Source organism: Vidua chalybeata, chromosome 20, assembly GCF_026979565.1.
Source record: "Vidua chalybeata isolate OUT-0048 chromosome 20, bVidCha1 merged haplotype, whole genome shotgun sequence".
In the NCBI taxonomy this organism is placed as follows: Eukaryota; Metazoa; Chordata; class Aves; order Passeriformes; family Viduidae; genus Vidua; species Vidua chalybeata.
Window position 1 is genome coordinate 191,611 of NC_071549.1, and position 16,839 is coordinate 208,449.

The 16,839-nt window shown below is 47.3% G+C and overlaps 1 protein-coding gene across 3 annotated transcripts in view; it reads left to right on the forward strand.

The window, feature by feature from the left end:
• Positions 1-5,848: 5,848 nt before the first annotated feature.
• BAZ1B (bromodomain adjacent to zinc finger domain 1B) overlaps positions 5,849-16,839 on the forward strand; it is a 44,771-nt gene continuing 33,780 nt past the window's right edge. For 2 of the 3 annotated variants that reach the window (XR_008434374.1, XM_053961625.1), the window contains exons 1-4: positions 5,849-6,049; positions 13,387-13,503; positions 15,608-15,752; positions 16,565-16,763. Coding sequence is in view for 2 of the 3 variants with exons in the window: in XM_053961625.1 (XP_053817600.1) it covers positions 5,937-6,049; positions 13,387-13,503; positions 15,608-15,752; positions 16,565-16,763 (574 nt within the window). In the remaining variant the exon portion in view is untranslated. The remainder of the gene's footprint in view (positions 6,050-13,386; positions 13,504-15,607; positions 15,753-16,564; positions 16,764-16,839) is intronic. The other variant, XM_053961626.1, reaches the window with a different exon arrangement.

Sequence of the window (16,839 nt, forward strand, 5' to 3'; positions counted from 1 at the left end):
TGTTTCCTACTGGGAATTTGGGAGGATTGGAGTTGAGCTGTTGAGTAGGGTTTGGCTGTTGCACACTCTTGGTGCAGCTGCCTTTGCTGCAGTGCCAGTCCAGAACCCTTGACTCAGGAGCTACCAAAATGTGCTAACAGGGATGGCATTACCGGCTTGTCCTAGGGTGACTTTATTCCCAGTCATCTGTTCTGTTTATGCTGGATATTAAGTTCTGCACCTTTAAGACTGGTTTTGAGAGTGAAGGCGGGGGAAACAAGCACAGTTTGTTTTCAGAAACTGCTCTTGCTTCCCTGCATTCCCTCTCAGGGACTGCATTGTCTGCAGCGTGGACAGACAATTTTACTTTACTCTCCTTTTACTTTTTTTTTTTTTTTTTAGCTAGCTAAGGCAGAAACTGTGGCTTTTCTTTTTCTTGGAATTGATCAGCACTACTTTGGACTAAAAACCCAGAAAAACACCAGGAGATCACAACTGTGGCTCACCAGGGCTGGGATGTGGCATCTTCCAGTGCAGGAGGAACTGTTTAAGAGACTGAGCAAACAGAACTACACCCAAGAAGGAATTTCTGAATTTGCCATATCTTCAGAACAGTGAGAGGTTTTATTGTTTAATATTATTCTTTTTAATTTTTTTTATGCTTGTGAATAATTTGCTTGTTAAAGAAACAGGTTTTTTCCACTTTTCTCCAAGGAAATCTTTTCCCAAAGCAGTAGGGGGAGGGGCCACTTGAATATGCTTTCTAGAGGGACCCCTTTGGAAGTTTCCTCCCAAATTTGCCCTAAATCAGGACAGGCTCTGCTAGTGAAAGATTTTTGTGACCAAAAATATATAAGGATGCATATTTGCACCTGGGATGGCCATCTACTGCCTGAGCAAGACCACCAGCCCAAAAACTTGCTTCAGGCTCACATGTATGGAGTAAAGCCAGAACCTTTTGGTCCAATTCAAATGTTCACTGACATTAGAAAGGAACAAGATTACATCTAGCACCTACAGCAGGAGAGCTGACTCAGACAGACCTGGGATGTCATCACCAGCAGCAAAGAGAAGGAGCGTCTGCAGGTGTCCCATGGAATCTGCATCTCTTGTGTGTGCTATGAGCCAGGAGCCAGGAGCTGGGCGGTGCTCACTGCCTCACTGGGAGAAGGTCAGTGATGCTAGGGATGTTTGGGGACATTCCCTAGAAGCCTGTTGTTTTCCCACACCTGGGAGTTCCTCAGGTGCTGCTCTGCCCACCCCACCAGGAACCTGCCTGCTTGGCACGGACACAATGTCACCTCAGCATCAGGCAGGCAGCCAATTCCATTGGAAGTGATTGACTGAAATCAGCCAAGAAAAACAGTGCCAGAAATTTTATCACAGTCTCCTGGGAATATATCAAAGCAGCACCAGGCTCTTAATAGAATAAGTACCATAAGCTGTCCTGCACATAGAAGTAGTAATGGGGTATGGCTTTCTGCAGGAGATAGTTTGATATATCTGGGCCATTTCTAACTAAATCCTCCCTGAAGTCCCCTCTTTGTGGCTCTTCCAGCTCCTCCAGGATTAATCAGCTCTTTCCTTTTTCTCTGAAAGACACAAGGCTGCTTACAGCTCCAAATGCAAAGCTCTGTGGGAGCTCTCCTCTGGGGAGCATGAGTGGGGACAGCAGGGTGGCAGCCTTGGCTACCCACCCACAGTTGTGTCCTGCTCCCGAGTCCTGTGTTATTTATGGCAGCCCTTGCCAGCACCATGTCCTGGCACCGAGTCTAGTGTTGTGTAGTCCAGAAGGCACTGGGGTGATGGCAATCCCTGATTTTGGATCCTGGCAGCTACCCGGGGTGAGGGGAGAGGCATGTTATGACCCACGTGGCCAAAATCATATTTAGGATCAAACTGACCTTGGAGCACTTGGGGCAGAGTTGGCTTCTGCTGGTTCACAGCCCAGAGGAGCAGTAACTGGTAAGTCTGTATTGCCATGGGAAGGAGGGGAAAACTGAGAAATTGCTTGAAGTTGCAATAACACAAGAGAAAAGAGTTTTCAAGCACAGATCACAAGAACAGCTGACAGATCAGCAGAATGCTGTGCCCAGAGATTAGGCACATTGACTCCCTCCTGTGCTATACAAAGTCCATGACCCAGAGAAGGGGCCTTGCAAACCACTAGGTCAAACACCTCCAAGTGTATTTGGAAGCTGCTAAGAAGAGCATCAATGCAGTACCTCCTCAGGTGCCCTGAGGCCAGGCAACCCAGGGCAAGAGTCAGACTAGCAGCATGGCCAGCCTGGACAGACCCCTGCGTCACCTCTACCACCACTCGCCAGGTCCTCACTCCTCTGGGTCACCAACTCAATCTCGCTCTCTAAACACACGTGTACAAGACTCGCAAATCTGCTTTTGTTTCTGAAGAGGGAAAATCTGAGAACATCCCCAGGGACACAGCTTCACCTCCTACCTGTATTCAACTCATTTGCTCAGATAAATCCACTTAGTTCCACCAGCGTTTAACATGAGTGGAAGGTTATTTCAAGTGAGTCCAAATGCTTTTATTTCTTCTATGTACACTGCTGGTGAAGGTGAGGGAAGATGGGGACTGAGGGGAAGGGCAAGAGCAGTTAAGGGCTGTAAGTGAAGAGCGGGGGTGGGGTCGAATCGTGATTTCCATCATGTGCTCCCTGCTGGAATGCTAAAGGCACCAGCCATGGCTGAGAAGAGGCAGCCAGTAGTAAGGCTTCGTGACAGTGGGCACCATGCTCACAAGGATCCTTTCATCTGGCTGTGATTAAAGGCTTCACACCTAGAGGAGTTGGAGCTGCATGGACCTCACATCTTCAGGTCCTCTATGGTGATAAGTACTTGATAGTGACACCAACCCATTGCTGGACTTTGTGCCATCAATACACATCCAGGAACGCCTGCCTGCTGAGCAGAGACTGTTCTCACAGCTCACCACCCCAGCTTTGGTATCTCCCAGAACAGGACAGATCACCAGACCCTGCAAATGTGGCCACTTCCCTCCCCAGCAGAGCCAAACAGGCATCCCATGATGGGATTTTCCTCTTCAGGCAACCTCTGGTGTGTGTGGAGAACAGCTGCACACTGTCCAAATGCAGGAGTGCCATCTCCTGGGCACTGGGAGACAGTATACAACAGCCTTGGAAAATCATCCTGGAGTAACTCAAGAGCTCCTGAGGCTAAGAAGATGCTGCAATGGGCAGGTACCGCCCATGAAGACAAACCCAACCTTTGTGTGCCTCAGCAAGCAGCTGCAGGGTAAATGAACAGCTCTCTGGTCAGTGCATGATTAACCTGTGCCAGGAACTACATGCAATTTCCCAGCCTGAAAAATGACTGGGAGACACCAGACCTTTACCAGTCCTGTATCAGCACTGGAGGGTTGCCATGCCTCAGATCCCAATGGATTGCTTACGGAGGAACAGGCACATGGCTCCACGGTGGATGTGCAAGGACAGGCAGCTCACCCTCCCATCCCTCCCTGTGGTCCTGCCTCCCTCCGGCTCCCCTGAGGCTTCTCCCTGGCCAAGGACTAGCCCTGTGCCTGCTGTCCCCCTCCCTGCATGCTGCCATTCCCCAGGGTCAGACCCCTGATGTGTCCCCACACTGTCAGAGCTACAGAGTGGCCATATTCACTCAACACCACCTTTCAGGTAAGCATGTTCTTCCCACATTATACTGCTCCACAGGTCTGCTCCCCATTCTCCCTCGGTTCATTACACTCTAGTTTTCCTTCTCCTCCCCACTTTGCGCCACAGCCCAGAGAGGCAGACATACACCATGTAGAATTTCAGCTCAGGTACTCTAATTTCTGACAAAGTAACATGGAATGAAGCCAAGCTCCATGTGAAGTACCACAATAACCTGTTTCACTGGCTGTGAGCTGACTGTGCTTTCAAGCAGCTCTTACAGCCCCTTACAGGGGTAATGGGAATCCTCAGCAACCATTCTTACACTCACTGATGGATTTATGGCATTACATATCTGTTCTGGTAGTAAATAGAATCATAGACTCATGAGATGGGATAGGTTAGAAGGGACCTTGAAGATCATCTTGTTCCATCCAAATAATGGACAGGGACACCTTTCACTAGACCAAGTTGCTTCAAGTCCTGTCCGGCCTAGCCTTGAACACTTCTAGGGATGGAGCATAACTTCACTGTGAGCCTGTTCCATTGCAGAATACTACTACTAGTACCAACAACAATAATGTAAGAGTGAACACTTATGTTGCAGCATTACCCTTCTTTCCTGCCTGTTTACAATGCTGTGGAAAATACACTGGATTTCTGATTCAGGCAGACTCTGTGCTCTGTGTTCCATTATGCAACTGCTGTATTCCAGGGATACTCACAGCACAAACTTCTTCCCAGAATTACACAACATGTCACATGAGTGTGCACCCACGGAAGTTAAATGATTTTAATACTTCACCAGCAGAAATGATGGGATCCTCATTCTTATAAAGCAATCTAGTAAACTAATGATAATCTGATTATTACATCTACAATCTGGAGAATACTGTGTGAGATCCAGTTATTGTCCTGTCTTCTAGGAAAATGAATTACACCATTAATTCTGCTGCTCCAGAGCAGAACTGGTCCCAGTTCATACATCCATGTGGGCCAAATCACCCAGCATAAACAGCCCTTTACATGCAGGACGTAATCTGAGTGTCCATCTGCCTGACACAGTGCATGGTTAGACTGGGTATTGGGAAAAAATTCTTCCCTGTGAGAACGGTGAGGTCCTGGCACAGGTTGCCCAGAGAAGCTGTGGCTGGCCCATCCCTGGAAGCATCCAAGGCAAGGCTGAACAGGACTTGGAGCAACCTGGTGTAGTGGAAGGAATCCCTGCCCATGGCAGGGGTTGGAACAAGATGAGTTTCCCAGCGTTGCTGCTTCTCATCCTGAAGAAGTCACAACAGGGCTGTATAAAGCAGACCCAGTCCTCAGTGCCATGAACAGCACAAACCCAGGATCCCTAGAATGTATTTACACATTAAACACAAATCTGCATTCCAATCCCCGGGAAAGAGCTATGAGATTACAGCTTTTTCTGTGAGTGCTTTAGGCAGGCAGTGCTCGAGCTTCCGCCCCTCCAATCCCCAGTAAATGTTCATGCCACAAAATCCCCCCACACATTTCCTATAAAGAAAAAATAAAACCATAAACCCACAACTCTCGAATTTTTATCTTTCCTTCATTCCCAGGAGCAGCACCCACGTTTTGCTCGGGCCTCCTTCCCCATTGTCCTAACAGCACCCAGGCCGCAGCTCCTGCCTCTTCTTCAACCTCACCCGCCCCGGAGGCCGTCCCGCCGGAGCCGCCGCTCCGCTTCCCCACAGAGCGGAGGGAGCCGGCGCCGAGGGGACGCTGAGAGGCCGCACAGGCGGCGCGGCGCAGCCCAAGGCTTCCGCCGAGAGCGGCTGCGCCCGCCACACAACTCCCCGCACTCCCACAATGCCCCGCGCCAGACGCGGAGGACAAAGCCCGGCTCGCGGCCCCGCGGGGGTACCCGGATGGGCGCGAGGAGGGGCGGTGGCCGGAACGCGCTCTGATTGGTAGCCAGGGGACTGGAGGGGGCGGAGTGCGCTGTGATTGGTCGTCTCGCGGCAGGGGGAGAGGGCGGATAACGGGGGGCGACAAAATGGAGCCGCGCGCTGCGCCGCCACTTACATAACGCGACCTCTCACCCCGCCGCGCCGGCGGGGCGGGGCGAGGCGGCGCGATCGACCGGCTGTGCGACCAATCCGCAGCCGGCGGAGCGGGCGTCTAGCCAATAGACTGTCGGCGCCGCGGCGCAGGGGGTGGGCGCTGCGGGGCGGGGCGGCAGGGTAGGGGCGCGCGCGCGGGGCCGGTCCCGCCGCCCGCCGTGAGGGGGAGCGGAATCTCCCGCCATTTTTCAACCGTCCCGCCCGGGCCCCACCGGCTACCGCCATGGCGCCGCTACTCGGCCGCAAGCCGTTCCCGCTGGCTAAGCCGTTGCCGCCGGGGGAGTCGGGCGAGCTGTTCGTCATCCCCCACACGCAGGAGGCCTTCCGCACTCGCGAGTATCCTCCACACCGGGGCGCGGGGGGGTCGGGGCGGTGGAGCCGAACAAAGCAGTGGCGGGGTAGGGCGGGGAGCGGGACCGTGAGGGCAGCGCGGCGGGCGCTGCCCTGGGCTCGGCGGGGTCGTTGTTCCCTGAGGAGCTCCCGAGCCTGTTCCAGGCGGGCGGAGGAAGTGGGACAGCAACTCCGCGGGACTGGAGCGGGCGGGGAGCGGAGCTAACGGGGACCGTCAAAGCGGGCTATGAGAGCAATTCACGCACTCCTGGAGCTGGGGTCCCGCGGGCCTGGAGCCACTGGCACCGGAGGCTTCCGCAGTCGTTAATTTCTGGAGAATTAAAACAGCGGCAGGAGCTCTCGCTGTGTACATCCCGGGTTTTCGTTCTGAGCGTATCTCTTCCTGGGCTGCTTTTGCATAAAAAACAATTAATTTTTTTTTTTCCCTGCGTGTGACAGTCCTTGATCGCAGGAAGTGGCCCTGGGCCGGGCTGGTGACTGACAGAGCTGCGCGGCGGCAAAATTACTGTCCGGGCCCGCAGCAGGGCTGAAGGGGCAGGATCTCGGCGCTGTAACGTGCAGACTTGCTGCTTCAGAAGGCTGGGTTGGTGTTTGTGTGATAGAAATCAGGATCTGAGTTGCGAACTAAGGATTGGCTCTAAGTGAGAGGTAATGCGTGAATATAGGAAGGAGGTGTTGGCAGTGTGGAAGACAGAGGGGCTCCAGAACTTCCATAGCCCCTGTGTTAAAGAATGTCATGTTTCTGCAGTGAACAGAACAGGTAGAGGAAGCCTCTAGGAAGGATTAGGTGGTTTTTGAAGAGAAAATGCATCTATTGAGTGCAGGTAGGCATTGTTAATACACTCACTCCAGTAAAACAAGATTAGGTGGAGTGTTGGAGACTTGCTTTTTAACTGTGTTTCAAATGAAAACATGCAGTCTGTGATGCCAACCTGCTCTTTTGGTGTGTGCAAACTGAAAGTAGCTCAGTCATCCACCTGATCAGGCAGTTCTTTCTCTTTCCCTGTGAGGAGTGATCAGTGGTCAAAAAGATGAGTTTAAGCCTACATACTACTTTTATAAAAGAAGACATGGCTTTAAGGGCCATCTGCCTTGTCGGAACAGCACAGGGGAGTTCTGAGGCTCCTTCTGAGAGCACCATTTTGTTGAGTGGCTCTTGTGGATCTAGTGAGTAGGTGGAAAACGTGTTTCTGTGAACACTTGGGTGTTATTAAAATTAGGGGGGGGGGGGGAAATGCTAGTTTCTCATCCTCAGAGGGGAGGGTTTTAGCTGTAGGGTTCGAAGGAAAGAAGAAACCAAGACAAGCACTGAGTTTCTGGGGAGATGCTCTTTTCTTGGAGGAAGTATTTAATGGGGTGCTGTGGGAGGCAGCCTAGCATGTTCTAGAAAGTTCATCTTGGCAGACAGACGTCATGAGGCTAAAAAGAGAAACCAAGCAATGCTGGGTTTCTGCTTTGCCTTGTTTACAGTGTATAATATATGCTAGGCCAAAAGTGGAACAGAAAATTGCAAATGAGCCAGTGAGCTGGAGGGAAATGTTACCCAAGGAAGACTTGGAGGGTTTTTTTGGTCACTTCCATTTATCACAGATAGTGCTGAGGAGGAGTGGCTCTGGAAGATGGGAGGGGCCTACTGAGAGTGTGCCAGGAGGTACCTGAGTTTTCACATAGTGTTATTTATGCCAAGACCTGACAGAATATAGTCTCCTGAATTGTTTTCTATCTTTAAAAATTATTCATCAGCTCTTCCCCTAAAGACTGTGTAAGTTCTTGTACTGCACAGCTACAAGAGAGGCATTTGAAGGACATCAAAATTTCTTAAAGCTTTTTTTATTGTTAGGATTTGCAGCTGCTGCAGATTGGGTCACACAAAAAATGGAGACTGTGGTGGTGTGCATGAGGAGAGACATCTTCCCTTTGGGTGTGTGTTGTGGAAGTGTTTGCAGCAGTGGGAGTGGAATATGCTGGTCAGCAGAGTTCAGGTGTTTACTTGGCCTCTTTTTCCTTTGTAGCTTTATGCTGTTTTCTTTGACTGCCAAATCCTGCAAAAACCTTATAAGAGAAGTCCTGCTGTGTTGAACCCTTTGCATCCTGGCAAAGCCTCTGGTCTCGCTAATCTTGTGGGTGTGGGGATGGTGGATCGTGGGGTAGCCAGGGATAGATTCGTCCCTGCAGTAGCTCAGTGGGGTGTGCTCTGAGCTACCTGAAGTGTCAGGAAAATGCTTTGCACATGTACAGTGCTGTCACCAGTGCAGTGGATGCTGAACATCTGCAGTCTCCCAAATACCCAGTGTGTACCCTGGTGGACAGTCAGCTCAGCTGTGGGCATGTGGGTTTGCGCAGCATGGTTTGGAAAACTGGTGCCGGATCAGGAGATATGCTGAGTTCAGAGAGCTCAGCTGCCCTGGGCTGTTCCAGCCAAAGCTTTCCCTCAACTTCCAGTTTTGGGAAGCTGTATTGTCTCCTCTCTGAATAAAAGCCTGCTGTCTTTAGTTCATACTTCTGTATGGTATCAGCGCAGGGAAGAAGAGGAGTTGGGCCGGGTTTGGCAGGTTAAAGGCTGCTGCTCACATCCTCACATGTGATGCTGGCCAGACAAACTCTGCCTGGAAGGTGGCAGCACCAAGGTACTGTTGTGTCACACTCCCAATTGCAGAAGAACTTTGGCACACATCCTTATAAATGTATCCACATTTCTGGGAAGTTTACCTTCTTGGCTAATGTAAGTGCAGACAATTCAGATACAGTAAAACTTTTTTGGAGTTGATATTAGTGCTCTCCCAGAAATTACTAACTGAGGAAGAAGTAAACTTTTTATTCTGTCAGCAGTTGTTTTGTGCAGTGGTTAGCTTGCTAACTTTTAAACCTCTTTCTTTAAAAAGGTCCCTTTTTTCTACTGTAATTTTGTTTGTACTTTAATTTTGCCGTCTTTCAGCATTAGGTGATCTGCAGTGGGATGGAAACAGATGTGATATGTTAGCACCTACAGAGTGGCTAGTCAGTTGCTTCATTTAATATATATGTTATTTGTAGCTTTTTGGGCAATGTTCACAAGTAACTTGCGTCCAGGATTTTTAATTCATTCCTGTGTTGGGAATTTTTGGCAATGGAGGCTCCAGCTGTGTAGAGAGGTGGGTTGATTTTGGCATACCAGGGGCATGATGACTTGCAGTCCTGGATCAGACCTGCTGAACAATCTGAAATTTCTAGGGTTTGTTTCCAGTCTGATTGGAGAAGACAAACAGTATATATGTAGTGGAAAGTTTAAGCTATAGTAAACTTTGAAGAAATATCCTCCTGCATTTTGGCTTTGTGCTGGCCCCAGGAATTCAAAGCAGGACCTGACCTGGAGGTCTTGGCAGAGCACAAAGGTAGGGTCAACACTGTGGGACAAGCCTCGAGCCCTAGGTAAGGGGTGTGTCCAGGGTCAGTGTTAGATGAGCTGACCAGCTGGAGGTGGAATTAAATTACATGGAAGAGGCAGATCTGAGCTGAACAGGGAATGACCCTCTCTGTTACTTCTAAATTCCAGGCTTGTCTGGGAAATGTGAGTCCTGATATGGTAAGGTTAAGCCTGTTTTCATAGGTGTGAACAAGGGAAAAGTTCATAGGGAAAAGTCTCTTGGATCTCCCTACTGATATCAGAAGTTATGTTAGGGGAAAAAAATATGTCATTCAGTTATTCCACAGATACACAGAGGGAAACCAAGGGGAGAATGCAGAAGGATTGCTGGATGAAGCTGGAGGTGACTCCTGCTCCTGCATTTAAGCTCCTGTCTGCTGTGGGGATTGGATTTGGTTTTAATGCTGTTCTTTGTGGGAAAGGCACAGGAATAAATATTATTATGGTTGCAACTTAGTCATTATTAAAGTGATTAATTGAATCATAGAATCTCAGAATGGTTTGGTTTGGAAGGGATCTTAAAGCTTATCTTGTTCCACTCCCTGCTGTGGGCAGGGACACCTTTCACTAGACCAGGTTGCTCCAAGACCTGTCCAACCTGGCCCCAGGGCTGGGACAGCCACAGCTACTCTGGGCAACCTGTTGCAGTCCCAAGTTGCTGTAAATTCAAAGAAGATTCCTTGTTTCTTGTTTGATTTAATTTTTTATATTTCTTTTTCTCTCCTACCTCAGTATCACTACAATAGGCATCACAGTGGCACTCTTGGGCTGGTCAGTGGGACTTTGCAGATAAGCTGTGATTTTTTTTTTTTTTTTTTCCTTGCCTGTGCTCTGTCAGGTTCTCCTCCAGATTGGGGTGACCCCGGGAGGTGGTAAAGTCTCTCTTCTAACTCGTGCCTTCAAAGAAAGACTCAGCAGTCTTGTCCAGTCTTAAGGCAGTTTATTGCATGTTATCTCAAGGCACGCACACTCCTTGGCATTCTCTCTGACTCCTTCTCCCTCTGCGTCTCCCTCCGTCTCCTCTGCCCAAGGGGCTGGTGCCATCTTTTATATCACACATTACGTATTAAATGTTTATAGTTTTTCCCCAATGCCTGTCACCTATATTGAACAGTGACTTTCTACTCTAATCTGTGAGTGTTAACATCACTAAGAATATGAAGGATAGGAAGGAGAAAGAAGGAGGACAGGGCATGCCCAAATCCCTCCATCTTAGAACTTCTGACCCCCATGTACAAAACTCAGACCCCTCTGTACAAGGCTTAAAACCCCCCTGTACAGCACTTAAAAATCCTTCCTTTCACTTTGTGACTACTTCTATTATAATATCTAAACTTTTGTGATTTCTTGTTCTTCCGGCAAGGTTGGTAAGTTGTTCCATGGGTCACGTTCAAAACCACAGGGGTTCCCGGGTGCCTGCCAGGGTCTCAGAGGCTTCTGACCTGGACCTGGAACATCCAAGAGTGTCTGAGGGACACCTTGGGTTCCGACATCTCCCCCTCCTGTTTGTACCAAGAAAACTTGTCTTGCCACTTTGTCCATGACCCGCCGAATGCATAGAAAAATGCACGGCAGAACAAGCAGAAGAACTAGAAATCCTATAAGAATATAAAATGCTATTTTCAAAAGCTTCCTCTACAATGGTGAGAGACTAAAAAAGTTGATGAAATTATCCCACTAGGATCTTGTAACTTCTTGCAATTTGATGATGCTGTTTTGCATTTGTTTTATATTTTCGTGGATAGATTTCGAGTGATAAACAGAAAAGGGGGGAGGCAGGTGCAACACTTTATATGCGGTTGAATAAAGCTCTGTATGTGTTGAATTTTTTAAATGGCTCTTTCTCAGAGCCCACTCCACCAATTACCAGACACTTCACAAACAACACACAAGCAAAACTAAGGGAAAATCCTTTAAACATCCTGGAACATCCAAGAGTGTCTGAGGGACACCTTGGGTTCCGACACTGCTCCACCACAATGATCATGTTTCCTGCCCCTGAACCACAGAACCTCTTGTTTCTGTGAAAAATTTAGCATCTTTTAAACCCCAAGGAGGGTAAGAATGGGCCAGACGGCTTGAATAATAGTGGGGTGATAACTTGTCCGGTCTTTTCTTCTGCTGAGGAGCAGGAGACTCCAAAGCAGGACAAGCTGGGAGGCCATGGGATTTCTGCTGGATTTTGCAGTGTGCTTCAGGAAAAGGGAGTACTGTGGCAGACTCTTCTGGAGTTGACTCTGTTCCTGGTTAATATCCTTGCATAGTGCATGGTTAATATCCTTGCATTGATCACAGGGCAAGATTGCTGTGTCTGCAAGTTACCTGTGCATCAACACCCATAATGCAGCTGCTGTACCTTGTTATGCTTTACCTTGGAGCTGTGAGGAAACATTTAAGGAAATTTGCTTTGCTGGAGTTGTAATTCCTAATAGGAATCTTAAAAAAGATTTCTTGGTCACACTACAGTGTTCTTGAATGGCAAAAGGTGTGAGACACACCGAGTGCTGTGCTGTAGCTGGTGGCTCTGCCTGTGCAAGAGTGTAGAGCAATCTGCTGTTCCCACAAGGCTCTGCGAATCGTTGCTGGTGTGGCAGTGGGCTGAGCTGTGGCTGTACCCAGTGTGCTTTATGGTTCATGCTGGCTTTGCCACTGGAGGTCATATGCAGGAGAAGCAAAAGGTGCTTTTCTTGCTTCTCTTAGAATTTCTCCTCTTCCCATTAGAAGGCATGAGTTATTGATCACAAGGCAATTGATGTGGATTTACACCACACTGATAATTGTGCCTGTGCATGTTCTGTCCATAGTGAGTGTGAAGTAGCTGCTTTCTGTTTACCCTGACTATTAATGGCCACTCAGGTGGAACAGGGAGAGCAGCCAAAGATGCTCACAGCAGAGTAGCTATTGCTCTCTGCACCCCAGTGGCTTGCCCAGGCACCCTTTAATCATGTAATTCCACCTGGAATAACATAACCTTTAGGCAGGTTGTGACACAGGAGTGTCAGCACCTGAAGCGAGCCAACAAGAAAGACAGGGACTTTTTGCAAGATCATAAAGTGACAGGACCAGTGGGTATGGTTTCAAATTAAAAGAGAGTAGGTTTGGATTAGATACTAGGAAGAAGGTCTTTGCTGTGCGGATGGTGAGCTCCTGGCACAAGTTGTCTAGAGAAGCCGTGGAAGTGTTGGAAGGCCAGGTTGGACAGGGCTTGAAGTGACCTAGTGTAGTCCCTGCCCATGACAGGGGGGTGGAACAAGATTGACTTTAATGTCCCTTCTGACCCAAACCATTCTGGGATTCTGGGATTCCATGAAGCAGGTGATGTTGTTGGTGAGAGAGCTCCTCATGTTGGAAACTAAAGGAAAAAATGGCCTTTCTAAGGGTTTCAGTTTCAAATGGTTTAGGTTGTTTTTTGCTTTTGTCAAAAGATTGGGGTGATGGGTAGCCTGGTAATTTGCATCTGGATTTTGTAACACCGCCATAAGGCATTAGTAGTAGCAGTGCCACAACAGTTATTGCCAGGAATTTAGCAGCAATCCATGCTGTACTTCCTGCATGTGCCTGTGACATTGATTGTGCTGTTTCCCAGTATATCAGACTGGAAAAGCTGAAAAGTAAGTTAGCAATGCTGTGAAACCTTCAGCCATCTGTGTTCCCCTTGTGCAGTGCAGCTGAGCTATTGGTGGTGTGGAATCTTCTGTGCCAAGATGAGCAGGACAGGCATTTTGGCCTCAGAAAGCATCAACACATTTGATTTAGCACAGCATCCTCATGGTAGTCACGGGGTCAGACTGTACTGAGGCTCCCCTTAGCCTTTGTACACTCCAGTCATAAGAGTTTAATTAAATTTTACTGTTTTGTGCTATGGTGATTGTGCTTTCCACTGCATAAATCCTGTTTTCCTGAGCTGCCACTCGTACAGAGAGTACGAAGCACGTTTAGAGCGATACAGCGAGCGGATCTGGACGTGCAAGAGCACAGGAAGCAGCCAGCTGACACACAAAGAGGCTTGGGAGGAGGAGCAGGAGGTTGCTGAACTGTAAGTACTGGTGGAGATGTGGGTTTGTGCCTATTTTTAGGTGTTGGGTGTAGGAGTGGGCTTGGGAATGTGTGGCTAGTTTGTGAGGTGAGGTAAGGGGATCCGGGGATTCTGGAGTTGAAAGCAAATTAAGTCCAAATTTTAAACCATCACTAATACAATTGGGTAATTTACTTATTTGGTGCTGTATCTTGGTATTACTTCAACCAAAATAGTTCAGCATATGGCACCTGGCATATTTTAAAGCCCCTGGAGTGTTGGAAATATTTTAGAGGGAAAGATGACAAATCTTGAACAATATACTGTCAAAATAGAATAAAAGGAGTTGGTTGAAGTGTTTGAGATCAGCCAGGTCCGCACCTGTAATTATTTTCTCCAGATCTGCATTAGAGTCGTTGCACTAATTAAAAAAAAATGTAGTGAGATTTTGGGGAATCTGCTCTACTTGAAACAGAGTCCTTGTTCTGTGCAAATTGTGTTCCTCTGGGCTGCTGTGGCCCTGACCTCTTCTTCTAGCCCACAGGAATCCTTGGATGAGATCCAGCATGGCCCTTGTCATAGAAGTGAATTTTCTGTAAAGGTGCAAGTCCTTGCCTCAACCAACACATATAATTTACTGTATGATTACCAAATTGTAGGAATTATGCCAAACAAGTGATGTATTTCTCCATTCTGTCAACTGATGACTTGGACTTCTGTGACTTTTTTTCTCCTGGATATAAACTGTGGAGAATGTCCTAAGACACCTCCTAAGAGGTGGAATTTTCTGCTGCCTCTCTTCATGTTTCTGATCCATTGGCAAAGAGTTCACAGCCTTCTCCTAAGGAGAAATTCACCATCATTTGTGGTTAACCACAACCTTAAAGCCAACAAATAAGAAGCCCATTTCCTAATAGTCCTTGGCTGGTAGTTCTTTGAGTGGTGATGCTCTACTGCCTTCAGGCTTTGCTCCCTGGTGTTGTTGTTTGAGAGGGCAGGGGAAGTGCAGAGGCAGCTCCATAAACTTAAAATCCTGAGTCAAAACTCAGTGGTCTGCTGCTACTTTCTTTTGATTATCCATGTTGGATTGATTGGCCGCTTCTGGAAACATTAAGAAATTTCAATGAAATAGAAATGGGAAATTTCTCAATTAGAAATTTAGCTATAGTCTCTCTAATATGGAGGGGGGGGTGGGGTCTGGGAAGATTCTGTGAAATTAGATTTTGGTCTTGTCTCTTTGAAACGGGATGAAAAGCTTCCCAGGTAGTTTGTCTGCTTTAATACCTGACACTAAGATGGAAAAAAAAGTTCATTTAGACAGGTTGCTAAAGGGATAAATTTATTCATGGCAGTTGTAACACAGCACATACAACTGAGGGCTCTCAGCCACGGATCCTGGAGTTTGGGAAGATGAAAGTGCTTTGGAAAAATGGAGTATTTTTTTCCTCCTTATGGTAACTTGAAATGGACTTTTTAGCCAGAAGGCTTTATGCAACATATGCCTTAGTGTCCCTGCCAGCTTCCTGAGGTCAGCTTTTAGAAGGGGAAGAAGGGAAGTTTAATGTCGCAGTCCTTTCTTTTCTTTGAATGGAAAAGTTTGAAGATCATGACGTGTGAAACACACAAGATATTTTTCTCTAGCAAGATAATATGATTGTGTAAACCTGCCCCTGTCTTTACTGCGCTGGCAGCCTGTTGGGGGAGAAGGAAATACTAAATCTTTATCAGACTCTTGGTGTTACTGGAAACAAGCATTTTAAAGTAAATGAATGAAGCATAAATGAAGTAAGTGAATGAAGCCCCAGGATAATTGTGTCATCTTGATCTATATTTAATATCTAATAGAGAAGCAGTAGTAACCATCATGAAAGGGTTCACACTCAGTGCTGCTCTTCCTCAGTGTTCACAGTATTCCTTCTGGGAAGGACCAGGACAATTGGGATTTTCATGCCAGCTAACACCTGGGGAAGGGGGGGAGCAAAAAGCCCTTGGATGTTTGCCTGCTAATGGAGCATCTGCCTTGAAGGTCCTTGTGGCTGTTAACACAAGGAATTGAGAAATGGGAGGGTACTTTGCACTTGGGCTTTTATTCCCTTGAATAACAAAAACTCCTGTGCTTGCTCAGCTTAAAGGAGGAGTTTCCTATCTGGTATGAGAAACTGGTCCTGGAAATAGTCCACCACAACACTGTGTCGTTGGAAAAGTTGGTGGATGCAGCTTGGTTGGAGATCATGACCAAATTTGCAGTGGGTGAAGAGTGTGACTTTGAGGTAAGGATATGTTTTCCATTTTATCCTGTGCTTCTGCATAGGGCTAATTCCAGATAGCTAAAGGTAAGAGATGGGAAGAATATGTTAGCCGCTCAAGTTATTAGAAGGATGTGAAAATTTATTCTCTATAGAATCCCAGTGACAGGACCTGCTTTTGGATGGAAAGTGGTTCTGTAGTCCATACTTCGTGGAAGGTGTCCCTGTCCATGGCAGAGATTTGGGACTGGATGGTTTTTAGGGGCCCTCCAACTCAAACCATTCCATGATCCTGAAATAATAGCAAGCAAAAAATGACTGATATGTGTGTGCATGGGAAACAGATAAAATTGTTATACTGCTTAAATATGTGATGATCTGTTTATATATAAATGCATGATTTAATTAGAAGAAATTAAAAATTATCATCTGTCATAATCTTTTCACTTGACACACTGCCAGAAGGAACAGTAGTCTGAAACAAATGGAGCCTGAAGTCAAAGCTTAAAAATCTCTAAAAAGACCATAAAGATCTGAAAATTCCCTCTAAAACTGGGAATGTTGATGAAAACTCCAACTTTTTGACAATGGGGAGGAGTTAATGTGTGTGAGCAGTGTTTAAGACATAGTCTCTAAACTGGGGTTGCTGAGAACACACTTGCACGTTGTGCACATACTGTGTCCTTAGGCTGAGGATGCAGCATTGGAAAACACTGTGGGTTGGGAGTTTTGCTTTTAGGTCGTCTTAGCTGGTATTTTTCTCTTCTTCATAGTGTTAAAGCCCTTTAGCTCACCTGTTTTGTTCAAGTTCAATCTTCACCAATATTTCCGTGCAGGTTGGTAAGGAGAAAATGTTGCCAGTAAAAGTTGTGAAAATGCATCCCCTGGAGAAAGTTGATGAAGAGGCCTCGGAAAAAAAATCTGATGGAGCTTGTGATTCTCCGTCCAGTGACAAGGAGAACTCCAGCCGAGCAGCCCAGGACAACCAGAAGGAAGCTATGCTGAAGGAGGATGACAGCAGGAGGGATAGTATGAGTAAGTAGAGAGACAGCATGGCAGTAGGTAGCACCTGGCAGTGAGTGTTGGAGTTTGCTCAGTAATCAAATTTACA